Genomic DNA, 22,998 nt, shown 5'->3' with positions numbered 1-22,998 from the left:
TACAAAAATATGTTGTAATGTTCAGTGTAGGCTTATTCTTTCTCCAAAGGCTACATCTGTCCCACAACATGCAGAGTTATTTCTAAATGTGTTCGCTTTAATTAAGTCACCACAAGTAACTCTTCTGATGGCATCTTAATGACATAGCTCAAAATATTTTTAATTTGGAAACCATATTATATAAAAACTAGTATAAAAAATCAAAAAGCAGACAATCATGAATTCTTCTTTGTTCTTGGATGAATACATGATGGGCTTTTGCTGCGCATATGGTTCAGAGCAGTTTTTCCACATCCAGTGTGGAGAAATTGGGGGAAGAGACTCGGAAAAGGAAAAGATATGTTTTTGTCCTAGCACTTAGAACTGGTATATCCTGGAACCAAAAAGCTATAAATCCTCTACTCTATAGGTATTTTCTTATTTGTTTTTAATTAAAAAGTATGAGTCATCAGTGTTTGAAGAAAGTCTCTGACTATTTGCAGGGAATTGATAAGAAAAGTTATCAAATTATGGATTTGTCCTGTGATGCTATATGAAGACTTGAGTGAATTTAAATAAACTCTACTACTACTGCTATACTAATTAAAGATCCACAGAGGAGTAGTCCCCCAACTCTTAAAATATAAATAACTCATTTATATGGAAAAAAGTTGTGAAACAACCCCAGTGTAAAATAATAATAATATAATAATTGCACTCATCAATAGAGGAAACAGAAATAAAATGCTACTAAATATTTTGCAATTTCTAAAATTATATATACTTTTAATCAGAATAGAAGCTATTGATTTTAAATTAGTAACATATATGGGTAAATCATTTTATCCATATATAGACAATATTTAGTGTGAATATGGATTCAAAGATCCCTGGTGTGAACTCTGCAGATCCCAGTAGCCCAAGGTCTATGTCATGAGAGCACTTAATATGGAGCCCACAGAACCACAACCACAGCATGTAAAATCTCTTTCTTCTACCACATGAGCCCAATTTGCAAGTTTTCCTTTTTCTATTCAGCAGTCTTTTGGTTTTACAACTATAATCACAGTTTCTTAGAAAGAATGGTGAAAGGATATTAGAAAAAGAGAAAAATAAATATAGTTATAAAATTCAGAGAATAAAATTATGAGTTAGGGAGGAGCTTAAGTTTTGATTCAAAAGATTTTAGTGTCCTGAACTTACTAAATAGGTTGGAGATGGCCCCATTAACTAGTTAACTGAATATATAGGGACAGTATTAGCAACGAACATAACCTAATGGTAGAACTCTAAAATGTACTTTATATCATTGAATTATAAACATGATAAGTTCAAGTGTAACCCAGATGTTAGCTGTACTTCTTAAATTTTTATGTTTTAATCTCTAGATATGCACAAAAAGTCTATAAGGTAGATTATAAACTGAGGCTAAAAAGGTTAAGCTATTTGCATATGGTCACATGGCTGGTAAGTGATGGGGCCTGGACTCAAATTGGGCAACATGGTCCCCAGACCCGGTTATCTACTCCCTACACTACACCACCCCTTGCTTTTTTTCTTGGTAATAAATTATTTTGATTTATTTAATGTCTTCTCTTCCATTCACAAAGGACATTGGATATATATATATTAAATAATAATATTCTGGGAAATATGTTGATAGTTGTATTGGAATCCCTTTATATGTGACGTATTTCTTATATATTGCTCTTAGAATTTTTTATTCATCTTTAATGTTTTGGTAGTTTGATTGTGATGTGTCTTGGTGAACTCATAATTTGGATTGAATTTGATTGAAGACATCTGCACTTCCTGTATCTGAATGTTAAAATTTTCCCCCAGATTAGGGAAGTTTTCAGCCATACTTCTTTAAATATGTTTTCTGTCTCTTTTCTCTTTCTTTTTCTCTTTTGCTTCTCTCTTAAATTCCCATTATGTGTATGTTTGGTCTCTTGATGGTTTTCCACAATTGCTACAGGCTTTTTTCATTCTTTTTTCTTTTTGTTCCTCTGACTGGATAATTTCAAATATTCTATCTTTAAGCTCACTGATTCTTTGAGTCTGCTGCTAGAACTTTCTATTGCATTTTTCAGTTTAGTCATTGTATTCTTTATCTCAAGGATTTCTATTTGGTTTTCTAAGCTGTTTCTATTTCTTTGTCATACTTCTCATTTTGTTTGTGTATTGTTTCATTTAATGTTTGTGTGTAAATTTCATTTAATGGTTTATTTCTATTTTCTTATAGTTCATTGAACTTCTTCAAGAGAATTATTCTGATTCTTTTCCTGTCATTTCTTAGATCTTCTGTTAGGGTTACTGTTGGGGCTTTAATAGTTTCTTTCGGAGGTGTCATCATTTCCTAAGTCTTTGTAATCATTGTATCCTTGCATCGGTGTCTGTACATTTGAGGAGACAGCTACTTTTTCTAAATTTCATAGGTGTTCTTTGGAAGGCATAAACTTTCACTATTTAGTCTAGCCTGTGATTCTAGATGAACCAGTCAGTAACAACCCTGGTCAGTGAGAGCTTGCTTTTGAGTTCTCTAGATAGCTGGCCTGCTGCCTTTGCTATGAATTTGGGTGAGGCAGCTGGCTGGGCTCTGCTATGTGGCAAGACCACTGACTGAGCTCTATAATCAGGCTAAGCTGCTAGATAGGCACTACAACCACCTCATATTGGGCCAGGTTGCAGGGTCTGTTCCTTGGTCAAGTGGTACCACTATTTTAAGTGTTGGACAGGGTTGCAGAAGGGGCCCTAAGGTTAGGTGGAGTTGCTGATCAGGATGGAAGGGACCAGCTGTTTTGCTCTGTAGAATTGCATGGTTGAAGTTTGCCCGCCTGCCTATGGGGGGCCTTGGGGCAGAGGGGCTTTAAGGTTTGGCTGAACACTGTTTAAATTCATAAGTATGGCAGATTTTGCCTCTGATTTTTGCTAAAATTTGCTGTGATGGTCATCTCCCTACCTTGGCGAGAACTAGGGAAGGAATTTGAGGTCATGCAGAGAACTGTTAAACTCCCGAGTGTGGTGCAGTTAGTTCCTTAGCGAACCAATAGTAATTAAAATAGTATGGTGATAGCATAAAAATAGATTCATCAGCCTATGGAACAGAATAGAGACATTAGTCTAGGCAAAGATTGTTTTATATTTGATCCCCCACATGCAGGCAACAAAAGCTAAAACACACAAATGGGATTATATAAAAATAAAAAGCCCTGTACATCAAAGGAAACAACAGAATGAAGAGTCAACCTATAGATAGAGAGAAAATATTTGCAAGCCATAGCTATCATAAAAGAGTATCCAGAATATATAAGAAACTCAAACAACTCTATAGAAAGAAAATAAATAATTCCCAATTGGAAATGGGTAAGAGAACTGAAGAGACGTTTCTCAGTAAAAACATACAAATGGCCAACAGATATATGAAAGAATGCTCAATGTCACTAATCATTAGGTAAAATGCAAATTAAAATCACAATGAGATACCATTTCATACCTGTTAGAATGGCTACTATAAGAAATATAAAAGAAGATACATATTAGATAGGATGTAGAGAAAACGGAACCCTAGTACAGTCATGCAGTGTTTAATGATGAATGTAATGATGGGGATACATTCTAAGAAATGTCTTGTTAGGTCATTGTGCGAACATCATAAAGTGCACTTACGCAACCTACTACACATCTAAGCCTTATGGTATAACCTCTTGCTCTTAAGCTACAAACCTATATAGCACGTTATTGTGTGGAATACAGTAGGCAATTTAAACACAATGGTAAATATACATGTATCTAAACATAGAAAAGGCACAGTAAAAACAGTACACCTGTATAGGGCACTTACCATGAATAGGGCTCACAGGACTGGAAGTTGCCCTGGGTGAGTCAGTGAGTGGATGTCGACTGAATGTGAAGGTCTAGGAATTTACTGTACAATACTATAGACTGTATAAACACTGTATACTTGGGCTATACCAAGTTTATAAAAAATATTTTTCTTTCTTCACTAATAAATTAAGCTTAGCTTATGGCAATATTTTTACCTTATGACATTTTTACTTTTTTTAAAACTTTTTGAGTCTTTAGAAATAACTCTTAGCTTAAAATGCAAACACATTGCACAGCCGTACAAAAATAGTTTCTTTCTTTATATTCTTAATCTATAAGCTTTTTTTCTGTTTTCAATTTTTTTTTTTTTTTTGCTTTTTCAACTTATAAAAATTAAGACACAAACACACCTATTAGCCTAGCCCTACACGGGGCTATGATCATCAGTATCACTGTCTTTCATCTCCACATCTTGTCCCACTGGAAGGCCTTCAAGGGCAATAACATTCATGGAGCTCTCATCTCCTATAATAACAATACCTTCTTCTGAAACACCTAATGAAGGAACTGCCAGAGGCTGCTTTGTAGTTAACTTTCTTTTTTTAAATAAATAGGTGTACACTCTAAAATAATAATAATAATAAAGTAAAGCAGTTGTGTTTCAGTATCTGACGGGGTTAGTTCTAGGACACCTGCAGGTACTGAAATCCAGGTATGCTCAAGTCCCACAGTTGGCCTTGTGGAGCCCACAGATATGAAAAGCTGGTCTTCCGTATCCACAGGTTTTGTATCCCAGAAATACTGCATTTGGTTGAATTTGTAGGTGCAGATATGGAGGGTTGACTGTATGGTATATACATAAGCCAGTAACATAGTCATTTATTATCATTATCAAATGTTATATACTGTACATAATTATATATGCTATACTTGAATATGACGGGAAGCACAGGTTTGTTTATACTAGCATCATCACAAACATTGTGATGCATTGTACTGCAATGTTATAACAGCTATGCTGTCATTAGACAACAGGAATTTTTCAGCTCCTTTATCATCTTACTCTTGCATATGTGGTCACTGACTGAAATGGTGTTACATGTCACATGACTCTACACTGTTGCTGTGAATGTAAATTAGTACCATCACTGTGGAAAACTGTATGGAGGTTCCTCAAAAAATTAAAAAATAGAATTACCATATGATCATATACCCTAATTTGTTGCATTTATTTTCATAATGATTAGGAATAGCATAAGGGAAAAATGAACTCTTTAATGTCATCAGAATACTAATGTAGTAGCATGGGAATACTGCAACCACAAGCAGCATAATTTCATATTATAGTTCTAAACCTCTAAACAATGCAGAGAAAGAGAACACGGAAGCTGAGACCAGATCACCTGAATTTGAACAAGGATCTAACACTTTCTGACTCTGCATCTTCAAAAGTCAAAATTGGTTACCAGGGCCTCAATTTATCCATCTATAAAATGGAGATACAAGTAGTGCCTGTTCAACTGTTTCACAAAATTGTCATTAAAATCAAATAAAGTAAATCAAAGTAATTATTGTTATATGTGCTTGTTTTCTTAGAATGCCAGTCATTTAAGTTACATTTTCTGTACCTTAAAACAACTTTTCAGGACAAAAAATTTCTCTCTGATTTTTTAGAAGACAGAAATAACTTTTAAAATTTTACACCTTTATAACTAGTCTTTCAGTTGATACAAACTAAAGAGTATTTTAAATCAACTAGATAGTTTTTATTTACATTTAGAGAAAAGAAAAATAAGAGTAGATAATATGAAAAGCAAGACATCTCAAACTCAGCCAAATATCATGTTCTAGCTTCAAGTGCAATGCTGTAGACTATTTTTGGAAACTAAGTTTTTCACTAATTATAGACATAACATACACATACTACACTTTAAAAGGGAATTGGCTAACATATTGAATATGGGCTCTGTTTGTTCAGGTAGGAATTAATTTATCTATAAAAAAGATTTCATCATATTATACTTGCTCTTCCATGGTGAAAAGAAAATTCCAAAGCAAAATATTCCAAATATCTGTTTCAAATTTTGCCTTTAACATTTTCTCCAGTTCTGGGCAGACCAACACACTAAAGGGAAATACATTTAATCCAGGCAACATCATCAAATTGTAAATGAGTGTAGTTATCTTTGTCCCCTAAAATACAATTCCCGTTTGGGCACAGATTTCTCCCAGGTAAGAAGTTAATAACTCCATAGAGCGATTATGTAGAACTCCTGAAATACAAGCTTCCCCTTGATATGTATAAATGCAAGTTATTCTTTATTATTTGCCATAATGGATATTTACAATGTAACCGAACCTTAGATGTAATACAGTTTCATAGTTGACGAGACATTGTTCAACAGTCACTTTTTACAGATTAAAAAATGGAGGCCCAGAAAGGTAAAGTGGCTCACACAGTAACACAGTTAGCTAATGTCAGAGTTGCCAGGTCTGTAATTTTCTTCCATCATGCCATTTCATGTGTGCAAGTCACTATACTAAACTAATGTGATCTGCTAGTAACAAGTGTCCAGTGAGACGCTCCTTGTCTCCACGGAAATGCTCAGGAGACCCAGTAATTTAAAAATCAAGATTTTAAGTGGCTACATTTGAAGTTCAGAGGAAAGCTGTATTAGTCCCTTCTCATACTGCTATGAAGAAGTACCCGAGATTCAGTAATTTATAAAGAAAAGAAGTTTAATGGACTCACAGCTTTGCACTGCTGGAAATGCCTCAGGAAACTTACAATCACAGTGGAAGGTGAAGCAGAAGTAAACGCACGTCTTACATGGTGGCAGGCGGGAGAGCATGTGTGCAAGTGCACAGGAAATGCCCTTTATAAAACAATCGGATTTCACGAGACTCACTAACTGTCACTAGAACAGCATGGGGAAAACTGTCCCTATGATTCAGTTATCTCCATCTGGTCTGTCCCTTGACACATGGGGATTATGGAGATTACAATTCAAGATGAGATTTGGGTGGGGGCACAACTCCTAACTGTATCAAAAGCTGAAGATTTAATTCAAGAGATAAAAGGAACTGCACCCTCTCCTACTTTCCCCTCCTCTATGTGGAGCCCAGAGAAAGGACAAAGCAGTGCTGCTCCCCTCAGGACTGAGAGGGCACCCAAAGTGATCCCTCGTCTGAAGTCATAAGATGGATCCAAGAGACTTGCTTGCTTTTATTGTTCCCTACAAGGATGTGCTAAGCTCCAGCATCTTACTTCGTTGGAAGGTAGCTTTTGAACTGCAGAAGCATAGTTCCTTTCTGGAGTCAGAGAACTGTATGGAGGAAGAAAGAGATCTCAGGACAAATGTCTGAGGGCCAAGGAGCATCACCAAGATATTCTTTTTTCCTCCCACTCCTACCTTTATAAATATTAAATGTAACCTTTGCTTTTTTTACCTCAGGATTTGAAATTCCTCAACCAAACTGACTATAATATATAAAAAGTATCCTTATACTAAAGTCCACAATCTAAAAATATCTCATTACTATGAAACATGATCTTTGAAGAATTATACATTTGTGAAGGAAAAATAACTGCATGGCCCCGTAATTTTGAACAAGACACCTGGGTGAGTGTAGGCAATTTACCTTGTACACCTCTATCCATTTGTCAGCCAGGACATCTCAGCTTCTTGGGTCCATTTTGCAGATATTGTTGTTTTCTGTTTAACAAACTCACCACTGGAATGCTGCCTTCCTGTTCTCCCCAGAGCAGCCAGGTGGCTGAGACACCTGTCCATCCTCAGAGTCTGCCAGGCTTGGCACTCCCTCCCCACCTCACAGATGGCTGGCAACCTGAGGAGATTCCTCTTTTGGGTGCAGCTTTCTCCCACTTATCTGAATATTTTTCTCTCTGTGAGAGATGAGATTTTCTTACTTATCTTTCAAAGTCCTTTCATATAGGAAATTTAAACATTCTCAGAATTGTTGTGCCTGCTACAATATTTTTTAGCTTTAATTGAAAATGTATTTTAAATTTAAAATCCTCTTTTACAAGAGTTGCTCTGATGTTTTCATTGCAAATGGGATTTCCCTGATTTCCCCTTCGAAAATATTATGCTTATTAATGTGTAACATCATCAGTGTCCCTTTTTGTATCTCATATTATTGGCACTATTGGTTTTTCTCTTCTATTCGAATATAAACTTCTTTCTTTCCTGAGAAAAGAGTTATCTGGCTTCTCTTGAAAAATCTTCCTCCAAGCAAATAATTTCTTATTATGCCAGACACAGAGAGACATGACCTCACTTTGATTTCACTTAATATTGTATGGAACCAGCTATGTATAGTACTAATTATTCAATGCCATTTTTATATGGCATAACTACAAGCATAATCTTCTAGATGTTTCACATATATTTATAGCTTAAGTATCAGAAAAAAAACTTCTAAGTTCCTCTAGGAAAAACACACATTTTAAAATTGTGCTGAACATCTGTTGAAATTGATGTTGAATAAATATTTATTGAGGCAAATAACTCTTGGCTAATGAGTTACTTATACATTTTTATATGATATCATACAATTTTTGGAGGAAGGCAAACAGAAGAAATTATCTGGGCTGCATCATCACATAATAACTTTTTTTCTTTTAATTGGAAAAAATTGTTGTATTTAATTTGGTTGGCAGTGGATCAAAGTGACCTCTCCCACATCAAAAGAGAAGGATCACCATTAGTGTACAACTGTGTTAATATGAAATTAATAATCAAAAAGAAATTGGTGCCAGGATTTTTATGAAGACTATTTGATGCAAATATGGCAACAGTACTTTATTTTATTTGTATCTATTTTTGTATATTTTATTATGTTTACATATGTTTTTATGTATCTCTTTAATATGTGAGAAAGATGGAAATTTTCAACTTACACTTCATTAATGGTCATTTACTGCCATAGAAAGTGCACAATAAGAATTATAATGTTAGTAATTACTGACAAATTACTATGAAAAGGGATCCTCCTACCATTTATAAGTCCCAATTTGTGCATTGCCATTACATGCAAACTTAAGAAGTACGTCTTTGTTCATTATATACTGTGATACACAAGAGAATAAAAATCTACAAAATCGTAACTGAAAAACTGGCAATTATTTTATTTTAAGATAAAATTTTTTAAAAATTGTAAACGACTGAGTTGCTGGGAGTAAATACAAGGTAGAGATGCATGAAGACCTTATAAATTTGTAGAAATAATACATTGTAAGCTATTGAGAAATAAAATTGTTTTAACAGCAATTCCATAAATTAGTTGGTCCAGGTTATGACATTGTTACCTAATAATAGGAATAAGACAGTCGACATTTATAAGACCACCTGGTAATTAGCATTTTGTATGTACTGTAATTATATATTTTTGAAGAAATCATTTTTTCATTTTCTTAAAGAGTTTAAACCTTCCCTCCAAAATGTTGTTTATGGAGCCAACTGGCAAGCAAATATTTTCTCAGAGATAATTCAGAAGGCAAGTTCATTCCATACACCCAAGTAGTATAATTAGAAACAAAAACAGATTTTTGTATATCATGTACTGAAGAGTACTGAAATATAAATCAAGGAGACTTTTTTACTATTTGGTGCTGTGATCTTCTGAAACTATCCTAAACTCATAACTTTTCTAAGCTAGAAAATGCAAAGATTATATTTCATTAGGATACCAAAAAATTTATTCCCCGATCTCAAATCATCCTAGAATTTTAAGTTACTGTCTTCAATGTTTGTGTTGATCTAGAAAAAGCCAGATCTACTTTCTTTAGTAGTGGATTTCTACTGGACTTTAGGTGCAGACTTAGTAAAGGAGAGGCGATCCGCCTCTTTCCCAAAGAGGAAAGGTAGCTGGAGAGGGCACTACTCATTATAAGGATGGATAAAAATTCTGCCTGTAGCCAGTCATGGAGCACACCTGCAATCCTAGCTACTCAGGAGGCATAGGTGGGAGGATATCTTGAGCTCAGGAGTTCAAGGCCAGTCTGAGAAAAATAGCAAGACTCTGTCCCTTTAAACAAAAACCTAACTTTTAGTGACTATTTGACAATTACCTAAAAATATAATTACAAAGATTAGACGTGCTTTGTAATTACAAAGAGTAGATGACTTTATCATTTGAAAACAGAATAAAATATATTTAGTTTTCAGCTATAAGCTGAATTCTGAAAGATAAAAAAAGAAAGTTCACATGAAAGTTCCTATATGTACACAGTTGGGAATTTCCTATATTGAATCTCAGAGAATACAGAACTATTTCAGAATCTATGGAAAGACCTTAGCATAAATCTGTCATAGAATTTTAATAATTAGAATAGTTATTTTCTTAATATTCAGATAATGCTTCATCCTTTGTAGTACAGGAAACTGGTATCACAGTATCCCTTGAGCTCTCCAAGTCTGGATATATGGGGACAGGGTGGAATCAGGACAAAATACCATCTGTTTCTCTTACAACATCCCAAGAGCAGTACTATCTGCTTTGGCACAAGTAAAGTCATGAGGCTCAATTTGCCTTGTTAAATTTATCTTTAATCATTTTGACATACAGAGGAAAAAAAGAGTATCTCACCATGTCCTGTGAAAAGAAGATACTTTAGAATAAGCTATTCCTCCCAATGGTTTATTACAAAATCAAATAAGACCTAGAAGGAATTTACAGATAATACAGTAAACCATATCTGGTACTACATGCATCATGGTCTATAAAATCTTCAACCATGGTAGTTAGAGGAAATAATTCTTTTCCACCACGTGGTAAAACAAAGTTTCCAGTTGCAAAACTCTTCTAAATGAAAAAACTTTTTTTGCATTTTTCAGATCTAAATAGTGTTATCCAATGGGAAATTTTCTTTAAAGCTTGAAGTCTGATATGGAAACATTTTCTGTGTGTGTATATATACATATATATGTATATATGTGGCACTTGAAACGTTTGTTTCTTTAAGAAAAAAATAGTGAACTATTTTGTCTATTTCATCATTGTAGTTACATAAGAGAAAAACATGTGTGTGTCTAGTCACTATCACCCCCTGTCAAAAGCAGAGAGCAGGTGGAGCTGAGGTATGTAGCTTTACATAGCACTACCTTCTTATGGCCAGATGTGTGATAGTTAAGAAAATACTATCTGAAGTCAAGGCTGCCTGAATTTAAATTCCAACTATATCACTTACCAGTGCATATTGTTGGCAAACTGTTTACCTTTTTTGAGCCTCAGTGTCCTTATCCATAAAATGGTGATTGTAAGAATATGAGCCTCTTTGTGTCTTTAAATTAGATAACCCACAGAAAGTATTTACATTGAGCCTAGAACATGGCACACTCAGTACTTTTAGGAGTTGCCAAAAGAGGGCATGCTGTTTGTTAAACAACCCATAGAACTAATAATAGAGATGTTAAAGAGTATGAATGAATTAAAGTTTGATTCAGGAGAAATCAGGGGCCAAATATGTTTAAGGATGTTGAGGAGGAAAAGCCTTATAGTACACCTCAATCTTACTGCACCAGTGGTTAGAAATTCCCTTAACTGTAGTTTTCATAAAGTCATTTTTTGGATGTGAATTCGTTGATGCCACATGATAACTTCAAAAGGGCAGAGGACATTAATAAATATAAAAATGAGGGCTTGCAGCTTGATCCAACTGGAGTCTTCTCATTCTCTGCCCCACTCAATTCCCCATTGTCTTTGCTAGGGTGGAATTTCTGTTTGGTCACTTTCCATGGCTCTCCAGTGACTTGATAAAATCTTAAATCTTGGTCTGGGTGTTCATGGTCTTCTACAGTTGGCCTCCAATATTTTCCCAGATCATGCACACTACGTTCTTTCATAGCACACTGCAATCCAGCTAGACAGAACTGTTTGCAGTACTCCAAAATACCTTTCACTTCTCCACTCCAGAGCTCATCTCATGCCCTTTCCTCTCCCTGTATGGATATATTATTACTCTTCAAGCCCTAGTTCCTAGCATGAAGTATTCCTTGTTCATACCAGCAGGGTAATCTTATTTTATCTTATAAAGTCTTGTCCAATTTATTGTTTGTCCAGCAGCTTTCAAATTTTTGACTAGAATCATAGTAAGAAATGTGTTTTGCATTGGCACACATTTCGTGCAGACTTCACACACACACACACACACACACACACACACACACACCCCTACTATACCAAAGCTTCATGAAACAATACTTACCTATTATTTGCAATGCCACACTCTCACATTGTTTCTTTTCTTTTCCAATTTGGAAAAAGCTCTGACTGCAATCTACTACAGAGATTTAATTATTCTTTAATTGTATCACAACCTGCAGTTTGAAAAACACTGGTTTGCACAACCTATACGTGATATACCTTATTATTTACTGTGCATAGGCATTATGTTTCCTACCAGACTAAAAGTAATGTTTGATACCATGTGATAAATCATAGAGTCTTTTATTGTATCTAATCATGATTTTTACATAAGTAGTTGCTCAATAAATATTGAGGGAGAAAAGGAAAGAAGGAAATGAAGGGAAAGAAGGAAGGAGGAAGGAAGAGAAGGAAGGAAAGAGGGAGGAAAGAAGGAAGGAAGGAAGGAAGGAAGGAAGGAAGGAAGGAAGGAAGGAAGGAAGGAAGGAAGGAAGGAAAACATCTCTAAAGATGTTGATTATGCTCAGAAATTAACAATGTTACTATTTAGGAAGTCCACAGATGAGGATCATTCAGGCTATTTGTAGGTGAATTTTCCTGTCTAAGTGCTATTTTTTTTTTAGTGATTTCTTCAACCTCAATATAAAATTTAAAATGAGTGTTACATCTATGGAAGTTAAGACTAAAACAAAACTAGCCAGAACAAAATGACTAATGGTGAAAAGATAAGCTTCAACAGGCTGTATTCCTGCTCCCTGCTGAATATTGTGGGGTATGGAGGTAAGACCAAGGGTGTGAAGTGCACCCCCAGAGGTGAAAAAAGCTTTTGACTTGATTTCCATAAAGCCTGTGAAAATGCAATTCTATCATTTCTGTATGTGCTGAACACATTTCTCCATGTGTTGAACACCTCAAGCAATTTCTATGTGCTATCTATAAACAGTCAGTGCTAAGAACTAACACTTTCGAGCATCTCAAGACTATCAAATTATATGGCACGAATACTCTATGTCATGACGTCTGAGATGTTGGTTTCATTGACATGCTAGATTGTTGTTTTTTCTCAGATTCAAAAAGGAACATTTCAAATGTAATTTAAATTTAAAAAGTCATACTATTGACATATATTTACTGTAATAACATACCCAGTTTGACTGGGATTTGAATATGCCTTCATTATTCAAAGTCCATCCTCTTAACTAACATGGTATATATACTCTATCCAGACCAAGTAACAACAAAAAACAATGCCCTACCATAGATGTGAATATTTTTTTCCAAATTTGTATACACTTGCTTGCTGTATGTTGATTTTTAACATAAAACTGTATTTCCAGAGATGAAAACAACAAAATACAGGACTAAAAATATTTTATAAATGCTAATAAATTACAATAATTTTATGTGAAGTAAATCTTTTTATAGAACACTGAGTTAAATCCTACATACTTCACTTTGAAAAATAATAACGAAGTGATGATTTTGCCAACTCTGGTTGTTACAGAAGACTGATTTCCTCATTTGTTTCAACAGAAGTTCTAAGAATTCTTATTTAAAATAAATATATAATATGGATTAAAAATGTATTGCCTTCATTTCTGTGCATTTGCCCAAATTATGTTAAAATTTAGAGAAATAAACTATTAAAAAATGTGGATTTATGGTGGCTCTATTACTTTTAAGTATGTTGCAATTATGTATCTGTGTATATATGTGTATATATGTATATATGTATACTCTTGTCTTTATTAATTATGCTTTATATTTTATACTTTATGTAGTACATATTTATATAGAGTGCTTTATATGAAGAAGACATATACTAATATTGACATTTTACTACTTAATAACTTTAATGTGATGTAAAAATATTTAGTGAATCATCTACTGCCCAGAGAGTGCCCATGTAAGCATTTCATCTTGCAAGGTTCATTGAGTTGGATTAAAAATATTATTAAATTTCAAATTTATACATTTATTCCACGTTAGTTTTCTCAGAAATTATATTGCTCTGAAACCACAAACTACTCCTAACCAGTCATCTTGAAAATTCATGCCATTGGTGAGAAGTAGATGCAGTTAGTGAATAGATGCTCAGCTAAGGATAAATTGATTACAACTAGAAAATTGGCTGCAAATTCACATTCTACTGATCGGTTTAGCAGTAGTACATATACAGTATACTTGTTTAAATATACTAGTCTATTAATTGGAAAACTATATGTAAGTGTTAATGCAACTACTTTAATGTAATTTACTTTTTTCAGGTGTTATAAATGCAACTACTCCTTCATCAGTTGTCGTTACTACAACAAAAACATCTGTAACAACACCAAACACAGGATCATCACAGAAAGATGTTATCACAACAACAATTGAAACAACTCCTAAAGGTAGGATTAACTGTTAGTAAATTAGTTTAACTTTAACAAATAAAATTAGTAGTGTATATACATCAGTATGAGAAAATAACTTGGGATCTTATATCTGATTGTTATGAAGGCCAGTGCTACTTCATGATTTTGAAATTATGTGTTACTTGGGGTTCCATACAAAACCCTGAAATCTCAGTGAGCTTTTTTGTTGATATTCTTTGGAATCACTTCCTGTTTGAGAATGATTTTATTGTGAATGTTACATACACAAAGTTTATTTTTAGAGAAGAAAGAAATTGCCATGTCCTAAGTCATAAAATATCTTTCTAAATATTCCAGTTCTCCACCTAAGCAGCACAGCCAACATGTTGAAACTGTATTAATAACAGACTGGTTTTGTTGGTTGTATTGTGTTGATAATAGATTTAATTTGTAGGTTTCAGTAGCAATGTAATCATTATTGTTATTGGACTGAGTGACAACTCTATTATGTTTTCTAGCTAGGTATTTAAGGAGATTACTTTACCATCCACAAAAATGTTAAAAGCCATTAGAATACTTCCATTAAAAAACAAGAAGTTATCAATGCAATGCATACTGCATCTGCCCATCTTGTAACACACATGAAATAAGGCATATAACACAGGTCCTGTAATCAATGGAAAAGAAAAACAGATTTGTGGATTGTCTATGGGCAAAAACTCTGGTTAGAATACTAAGGTCATGGAAAGACCAGAAAATCATGTATCTTGATGAACGTATAACTGAAATTCCTATGCTGTCTTTTTTACCTCTCCCTATGCCCCCCTTAATTTTCAATCTAAGACCAGGATCAAACGTATGCAGAAGACCAATGAAAGCTAGTTTGCTGGCCTTGAATAGGGTGGTGATTGTCAGAGACAAAGAGTACTATGATCATAGTCCATTATTTCTGCATTGTTTGATTATAAAATGAAACCAAAAAATTTCTGGCAACTTTACTTCTTGGGGTCCCCCCCATAGCAGAACACTGAAGCACCCTGCTTTGAAGCAAGTGCGTAGAATACTTGAGGTAACACACACACACACACACACACACTCCTTTACTACACTGTTGTCTGTGTCCTTCAGTAGTTATCCACTTGAGTGTTAAATTATTCATATACAATTATAAAAAATTGTAATGGGTCAGAGAAGTTTTACTTTTTATCATTTTTTACTATAAAAATAGACAGCTATATCCAAAAGTAGAGAATACTGTAATTTATCTCCATTTGTCTATCTCCCCAAATCACTCTTTATCTAGATTTTATCACATTTGCTTCATTTTTCTTTTTATTTCCCCTTCCTGCCTTCTCTCTGTTTTACTCTCTCTCTTAATTTGGTTGTCAAGGTACTTTGAAGGGAACCCAGACTTCATGCCAGTTTACTTCTATACATTAAATATGCATCTCAAAAAAGAGACAATTAATCACAAATCTACAAGGCCATCATCAAATCCTCCAAATCAATAATAACACTTTAGTATCGTCTGATATTTATTTTGAGAATTTTAAGGGTTAAAATCTCAAAATGTAAATCTAGCGGTGGGAGGGAAATTAAAGGAAGGAAGTTAGTTGGGGATCTCTACTGAGGGCTGCTGAGAGAGCGAGGTGGAAAAGAGATATAAAGCAGGAAAGGCAGGCTCTCAGGTCCCCAACTGCTTTGATCCAGAGTGGGAAACAGAAAGTCTGGCATGGTGGTAGGGCTGAGAAAGTCATTAGACAAATTGGGGTCTGTGGTGCTTATAGGAGAATGAGGGAACAACACTGAACAAAGAAGACAAAGAAAATAACTTCTTTTTGTCTGGTTTATTTGATCAGTACCGTGTATTAAGGGTTAGATGAGTCAGACTAAGTACACTTAATATGCCTATCCTCCTAAGGGCAACATAGTTAGTACACAGTAATAAAGAAGATGGAGAATTTATCTTGAATTATCAAGTTCTAGGCATTGTGTATCAGTATATTTGACTTACTAATTTCAGGCCTGTGAGGGGCTTACATTTGGAGGAGTTTTATTGTCCCGTTCTCCAAAATAATAATTTTTAAAATTACTAAATAATACAAGAAAAAGGTATCTGTAGTGAACAAGTCCATTATTCCCCTCTTTCTCATGGCCAATATGGTCCTCTTAGCCACAATGAAAGTATGTACTGAAAAAACACAACATGGAGAAGCGTCTATTTTTTATTTTAAGGCTTCCTAATCAGAATTTCTTTGTTTAAAGGTCAAAAGATCGTTGGTCTAGCAGTGCTTATGTCTTTCTAAATCACATAAAATGTATTTTTCTTGCCAATGGCAGAAATTCTATCATCAGAAAAGTGGAAAATGTGCAACTGAGATGAGAATTCTTCTTGCAGCAACATAATCACTGAAGTGGCAGATGTGATTGATAGAGCTTTGCCTGGAGCAGGGCTTGCTTTCAGAGATTTACCCAATTAGAGAAATGGGACTTGACCTCTTCCTAGATGTACATCAAGTGCACTGCACATTTTGTGCAAAGGCCAAATGGCTACAGTTAAAAATCAACATTTGACAGACGTTGAATATCCCTGTCATAAAATAAACTTCTAGGATAAAAAACTTGAAATTTACTTTTTTTACATTAAAAAGTTGATGATTATTCAGCTTCATTTTAAAAACATTGAATAGTCTAGTATTTTTCAATGAGTTGAATTATAGTGCAGGAACAAATATTTCTCAACAGTGATACTAACAATTTCTGGTATTAAATATTTTAGTACCTGAGGTCAGTAAAGGAGGCCAATGCTTTTGGCCACCTATCTCACACAGGGTGCTAAATATGGTGATGTTTCAGTTGTACATCTTCTGTGTAGAAACTAACTAGATACAACTACAAAGAACAACATTTTAAACACATTCTTGGAAATTTCTTGTATGATTAGTCAGAAAAAATATGAGCTTGGGTACTCCATTTTTCCCTATAGTTTTCCCTTTTATTTATTGTCTTTCTGTTCCTCGTTATATTTGAATAGAAAATGAAGTGCCTGGGATATCTTTGTATATGATTTTTTGGTTTCTCCTTTTCACAGAATTTTGAAGTGACAAAGTTGACGTTTTGCTTTTAGTTTATCATCACAAAATACGAGATGTTTACAAATTAGGCATTTCTTTGAAACATTTGTAGCCTAAATAGAATTCAACATGGTTCTCAAAGGTTGTTTTGGAAAATGGTATGAATGAATGCTAGTTTAAGAAACAATTTTGCAGAGAGTAAAATTATTATATTCTAATGATTTAATCTGTTATAAACATTTATTTACTCAAAATGATATAATATCTTTAAAAATAAATAGCTTTTTGCCCTAATCACACAATATACCCATGGAGCAAACCTGCACATGTACCCCCTGAGTCTAAAATAAAACTGCTAAAAAAGGAATGAACAAAGAAGAGGGGCCAGGTGCTGTGGCTCGCACCTGTAATCTCAGAGCTTTGGGTGGTTGAAATTGGGGGATCACTTGAGGCCAGAAGTCTGATTCTGCAGTGAGATATGCTCATACCACTCCACTCCAGCCTGGGTGACAGAGCAAGACCTTATCAAGCACAGGGAGAAGAGAAAGAGGAAGGAAGGAAGGAAGGAAGGAAGGAAGGAAGGAAGGAAGGAAGGGAGGAAGGAAGGAAGGAAGGAAGGAAGGAAGGAAGGAAGGAAGGAAGGAAAGAAGGAAGGAAGGAAGGAAGGAAGGGAGACTATTACAGAGAGTTGGAGAGTGGGTATCAAACTGATGAGTCACGTTGACTACTTAGGGCAGATTTGCCCCTTGGTTGATTTTTCATGTGTTATATGAGTGCTTCCTTATTTGAAACAACATTGACAAAATGCCTAGTGTATGCCAGGAATAATTCTTGATACTGAGATTAAAAATGTGACTAGAATTGGACACTGCCCTCAAGAGCAAAGAAGAGCACCTGGCATAGAGTGGGAACTCAAAGAACATTTCATAAATAAACAAGTTAATACAGAAGTTTTCAGGTTCCTTCATAACTTATGTTCATTTAGAAATTTCAGTGCCATAACTAAATCAATAAAATGAAATGTAATTCTAGAAAAAAATAAAAGGCATGATATTCCTAGGTCCTATTGACCATGTCACTTTTCTCACAGGGAAAAATAAAATGATTTTAAACATTAGAATTTTGTATTTTGCAATAATTTTTTGCATGTTTAAGGATACCTAAGTAACAATCTTTAGTGGAAACTTGTTTTGGGGACTTACTGTGCAAAAATGTGTGTGTGTATGTGTGTGTGTGTGTGTGTGTGTGTGGGCCACCCAAGCATTTAATATATATATTCTTTAGACAAAACAAACTGGAAAATGGGAAAAATTAAAGATAGACAAAGGAGAGATGCCAGTCCACCTATAGATTTAACTTACTTTTATATATTTATTTATTGACAGATAACATGAGATTATGATTAATAATGTAATCTATTTTATCAAACTAGGAACAATCACCAGTGAATTACTTAAAACATCTCTGATGACAACAGTTACTTTATTAATAACAAGTAAAGATGAAGGTGAGTAATGATTAATTTTTCTACCATTTTAAAAAATACATAATTCACATAACGTAATAGTCACCCTTTTAAAGTGTACAATTCAGAAGTTTTTAGTATATTAGCAAGATTGTACAGCCACCATCACTATTAATTTCAGCACATTTTAATCTCCCCAAGAGGAATCTCTGTATCAATTACCAATCACTTCCCGTATGCCCCTCCCAGCCTGTGGTAACCATTAACCTCTTTTATAGATTTGCCTATTCTGGACATTTCATACAAATGGAATCATACAATATATGACCTTTTGTGTCTGGACAGTTAGTATGATGTTTTCAAGTTCATCCATGTTGTAATATGTATCTGTAGTTCATTCTTTATTATCACTAAATAATATTGCATTTTATGGATATATCACATTTTGTTTATCCATTTATTAATTGATGAACATCTGCATTGTTTCTCCTTGCTAATGATTATAAATAATGCTGCTATGAACATTTATGTGCAAGTTTTTGTCTGCCCACATTTTTCATTTCTCTTAAGTATATGTCTTGAGGTTGAATTGCTAAGTCACAGGGTAACTCTATGTTTAACATTTTAAGGAACTGATTTCCAAAGCAGCTGTACTATATTACTTTTCCACCAGCAACATATAAGAGTTCCAGTATCTCCATATTCTAGCTAACACTTGTCTGTCTTAATTATATTTGTCTCAGTGGGTGTGCACTGGTATCTCTTTGTAATTCTGACTTATATTTCTCTAATGATTAATGATGTTGAACATATTTCATGTGTTTGATAGCCGTTTGTATATCTTCCTTGGAAAATGTTAGCTCAAATTATTTGTACATTTTTTTTTTAATTCGGCTATTTGTCCTCTTATTGTTAAGTTGTAAGAGTTCTCTCTACATTCAAGACTTGACCTTTATAAGATAGATAATTTGCAAATGTTTTTCCCATTCTATAGGTTATCTTTTAATTTTGTTGATAGTATCTTTCGAAGCCTGAAAATCTCTGATTTTTATGGGGTAGAATTTCATGGAGAAGAGTTGAGTCCTGTTGACCAATGCTGGCTGCAGATGTTGCAGTTTTCAGAGCATTGCATTGATTTGCTGAGCATACTTCTCAGATGTAATGGTTTCGCCAGATTCAGAAAGCTGCAGTGGATCTGACAGGCAGAAGACCACCAAACAGTGACCATGACCTTTATTTGGTGCAAGTTTGGCTTTGGGAAGTGCTTTGGAGCTTCTCCTCAGTCCAACCACTGAGCTAGTTGTTGCCAGTTGTCATATAAAATCCACTTTTTGTCACACATCACAATCAGATCAAGAAATGGTTTGTTGTGTAAGAATAAGAGAAGATGACACTTCAAAACCACGATTTTTTTTTTATTTTCACTGAGTTCATGAGGCACCCATTTATCCCCTAAACGGCTGTAGAATCATTGAGGTTTGAGTTCTTTGGCAACTTCTCATGTAGTTGTTAGAGAAACAAGCTTCAGTGATTGATCTGAATTGGTCATCTGGCCTTCAGATGTCTGGCCACTAAGCTCCTCATCTTCAAGGCTCTCGTTTCCTATGCAAAACTTCTTTAACCACCCCTGCACTGTATGTTCATTAGCAATTCCTAAGACAACTGCTTTGTTGATACAGTGAGTTGTCTGTGCTTCTTTTACGACTCATTTTGAACTCAAATAAGAAAATCGCTTGGATTCGCTTTTTGTCTAACATCATTTCCACAGTCTAAAATAAACACAAAATAAACAGCAAGTGATGTCATTAGCAAAAAAAAAAAAAAAAAAAAAGAAAGAAATCGGAAATGCTCATCAAAATTGTATATAACATGGACGGGTGCAGTGGCTCATGCCTGTAATCCTAACACTTTGGGAGGCCAAGAAGTGTGGATCACTCGAGGCCAGGAGTTCAAGACCAGCCTGGCCAACATGGTGAAACTCTGTGTATGTTTATGTCTCTACTAAAAATACAAAAATTAACCGGGTGCTGTGGCACGCATCTGTAATCCCAGCTACTCGGAAGGCTGAGGCAGGAGAATTGCTTGAACCTGGGAGGCGGAGGTTGCAGTGAGCCGAGATTGGGCCACTGCACTCCAGCCTGGGTGACAGAATGAGACTCCATCTCAAAAAATAAAATATATATCTATATATATATTCTAGATACATATATCTAGAAGTTCATTTTATGATAGGGATATATATATATATATATATATACACAAAACATAATCACGTTTATTTAAGAATGTATGCCAATATCAAATGGCACATCCCGACAGTATAAAGGCTGCAATTACATTTGCATCCACCTAATACGAGTTTTTTCTGGACTCCTGAATCTACTCTACTTATACCTATATGCCTATTATTATATCAGAATCATATACTCTTGATTACTCTCACTTTCTATTAAGTTTTGAAAAAAGGAAATGTGAGTCCTCCAACTTTTTCTTTTTTATCCAAGATTGTTTTGGCTATTCAACTTTATCATGCCAATTTTATTACGCTAATTTTAATGTGAATTTTAAGATCAACTTGTTGATTTCTGCAAAGCCAGCTAGGATTGCGATAGGGATTGCGCTGAATCTGTAGATCAATTTGAGGAGTATCGCCATCTTAACAATCAGGGCTTTCACTTTATAAACACAGGATGTCTTTCCATTTATCTATGTCTTCTTCAATTTATTTTGATGATGTTTGTAGTTTTCAAGTGTGGAAAGCTTAAGCTTAAACTTATTTTTGTTAAATGTATTCCTAATATTTTATTCATTTTAAATACAATTATTTTGTAATGAAATCATTGTTTTATTTCAAGTTTGGATTATTCATCGCTACTATATGTAAATATAATTTATTTTTGTATGTCAATATTATATCCTCCCACTCTATTGAACTAATTTATTAGCTCTAATTTGTGTGTGTGTATATATGTATGTGTATTCCTTAGAATTTTCTTTTTTTTTTTTTTTATTATACTTTAAGTTCTAGGGTACATGTGCATAACGTGCAGGTTTGTTACATATGTACACTTGTGCCATGTTGGTGTGCTGCACCCATCAACTCGTCAGCACCCATCAATTCATCATTTATATCAGGTATAACTCCCAATGCAATCCCTCCCCCCTCCCCCCCTCCATGATAGGCCCCGGTGTGTGATGTTCCCCTTCCCGAGTCCAAGTGATCTCATTGTTTAGTTCCCACCTACGAGTGAGAACATGCGGTGTTTGGTTTTCTGTTCTTGTGATAGTTTGCTAAGAATGATGATTTCCAGCTGCATCCATGTCCCTACAAAGGACGCAAACTCATCCTTTTTTATGGCTGCATAGTATTCCATGGTGTATATGTGCCACATTTTCTTAATCCAGTGTGTCACTGATGGACATTTGGGTTGATTCCAAGTCTTTGCTATTGTGAATAGTGCCGCAATAAACATATGTGTGCATGTGTCTTTATAGCAGCATGATTTATAATCCTTTGAGTATATACCCAGTAGTGGGATGGCTGGGTCATATGGTACATCTAGTTCTAGATCCTTAAGGAATAGCCATACTGTTTTCCGTAATGGTTGAACTAGTTTACAATCCCACCAACAGTGTAAAAGTGATCCTATTTCTCCACATCCTCTCCAACACCTGTTGTTTCCTGACTTTTTAATGATTGCCATTCTAACTGGTGTGAGGTGGTATCTCATTGTGGTTTTGATTTGCATTTCTCTGATGGCGAGTGATGATGAGCATTTTTTCATGTGTCTGTTGGCTGTATGCATGTCTTCTTTTGAGAAATGTCTGTTCATATACTTTGCCCACTTTTTGATGGGGTTGTTTGTTTTTTCTTGTATATTTGTTTGAGTTCTTTGTAGATTCTGGATATTAGCCCTTTGTCAGATGAGTAGATTGCAAAAATTTTCTCCCATTCTATAGGTTGCCTGTTGACTCTGATGGTAGTTTCTTTTGCTGTGCAGAAGCTCTTTAGTTTAATTAGATCCCATTTGTCAATTTTGGCTTTTGCTGCCGTTGCTTTTGGTGTTTTAGACATGAAATCCTTGCCCATGCCTATGTCCTGAATGGTACTACCTAGATTTTCTTC

At 34.6% G+C, this 22,998-nt stretch overlaps 1 protein-coding gene across 1 annotated transcript in view; it reads left to right on the top strand.

The window, feature by feature from the left end:
• EMCN (endomucin) overlaps positions 1 to 22,998 on the top strand; it is a 136,471-nt gene that overhangs the window by 22,638 nt on the left and 90,835 nt on the right. Inside the window, exons 2-3 of the mRNA XM_026455015.1 lie at positions 14,274 to 14,369; positions 18,840 to 18,914. Coding sequence (XP_026310800.1) covers positions 14,274 to 14,369; positions 18,840 to 18,914 — 171 coding nt within the window. The remainder of the gene's footprint in view (positions 1 to 14,273; positions 14,370 to 18,839; positions 18,915 to 22,998) is intronic.

This window comes from Piliocolobus tephrosceles, chromosome 3 (assembly GCF_002776525.5).
Source record: "Piliocolobus tephrosceles isolate RC106 chromosome 3, ASM277652v3, whole genome shotgun sequence".
Taxonomy (NCBI): Eukaryota; Metazoa; Chordata; class Mammalia; order Primates; family Cercopithecidae; genus Piliocolobus; species Piliocolobus tephrosceles.
Note: the sequence above shows the minus strand (reverse complement) of the source record. Positions and strands in the feature narration are given on the sequence as shown.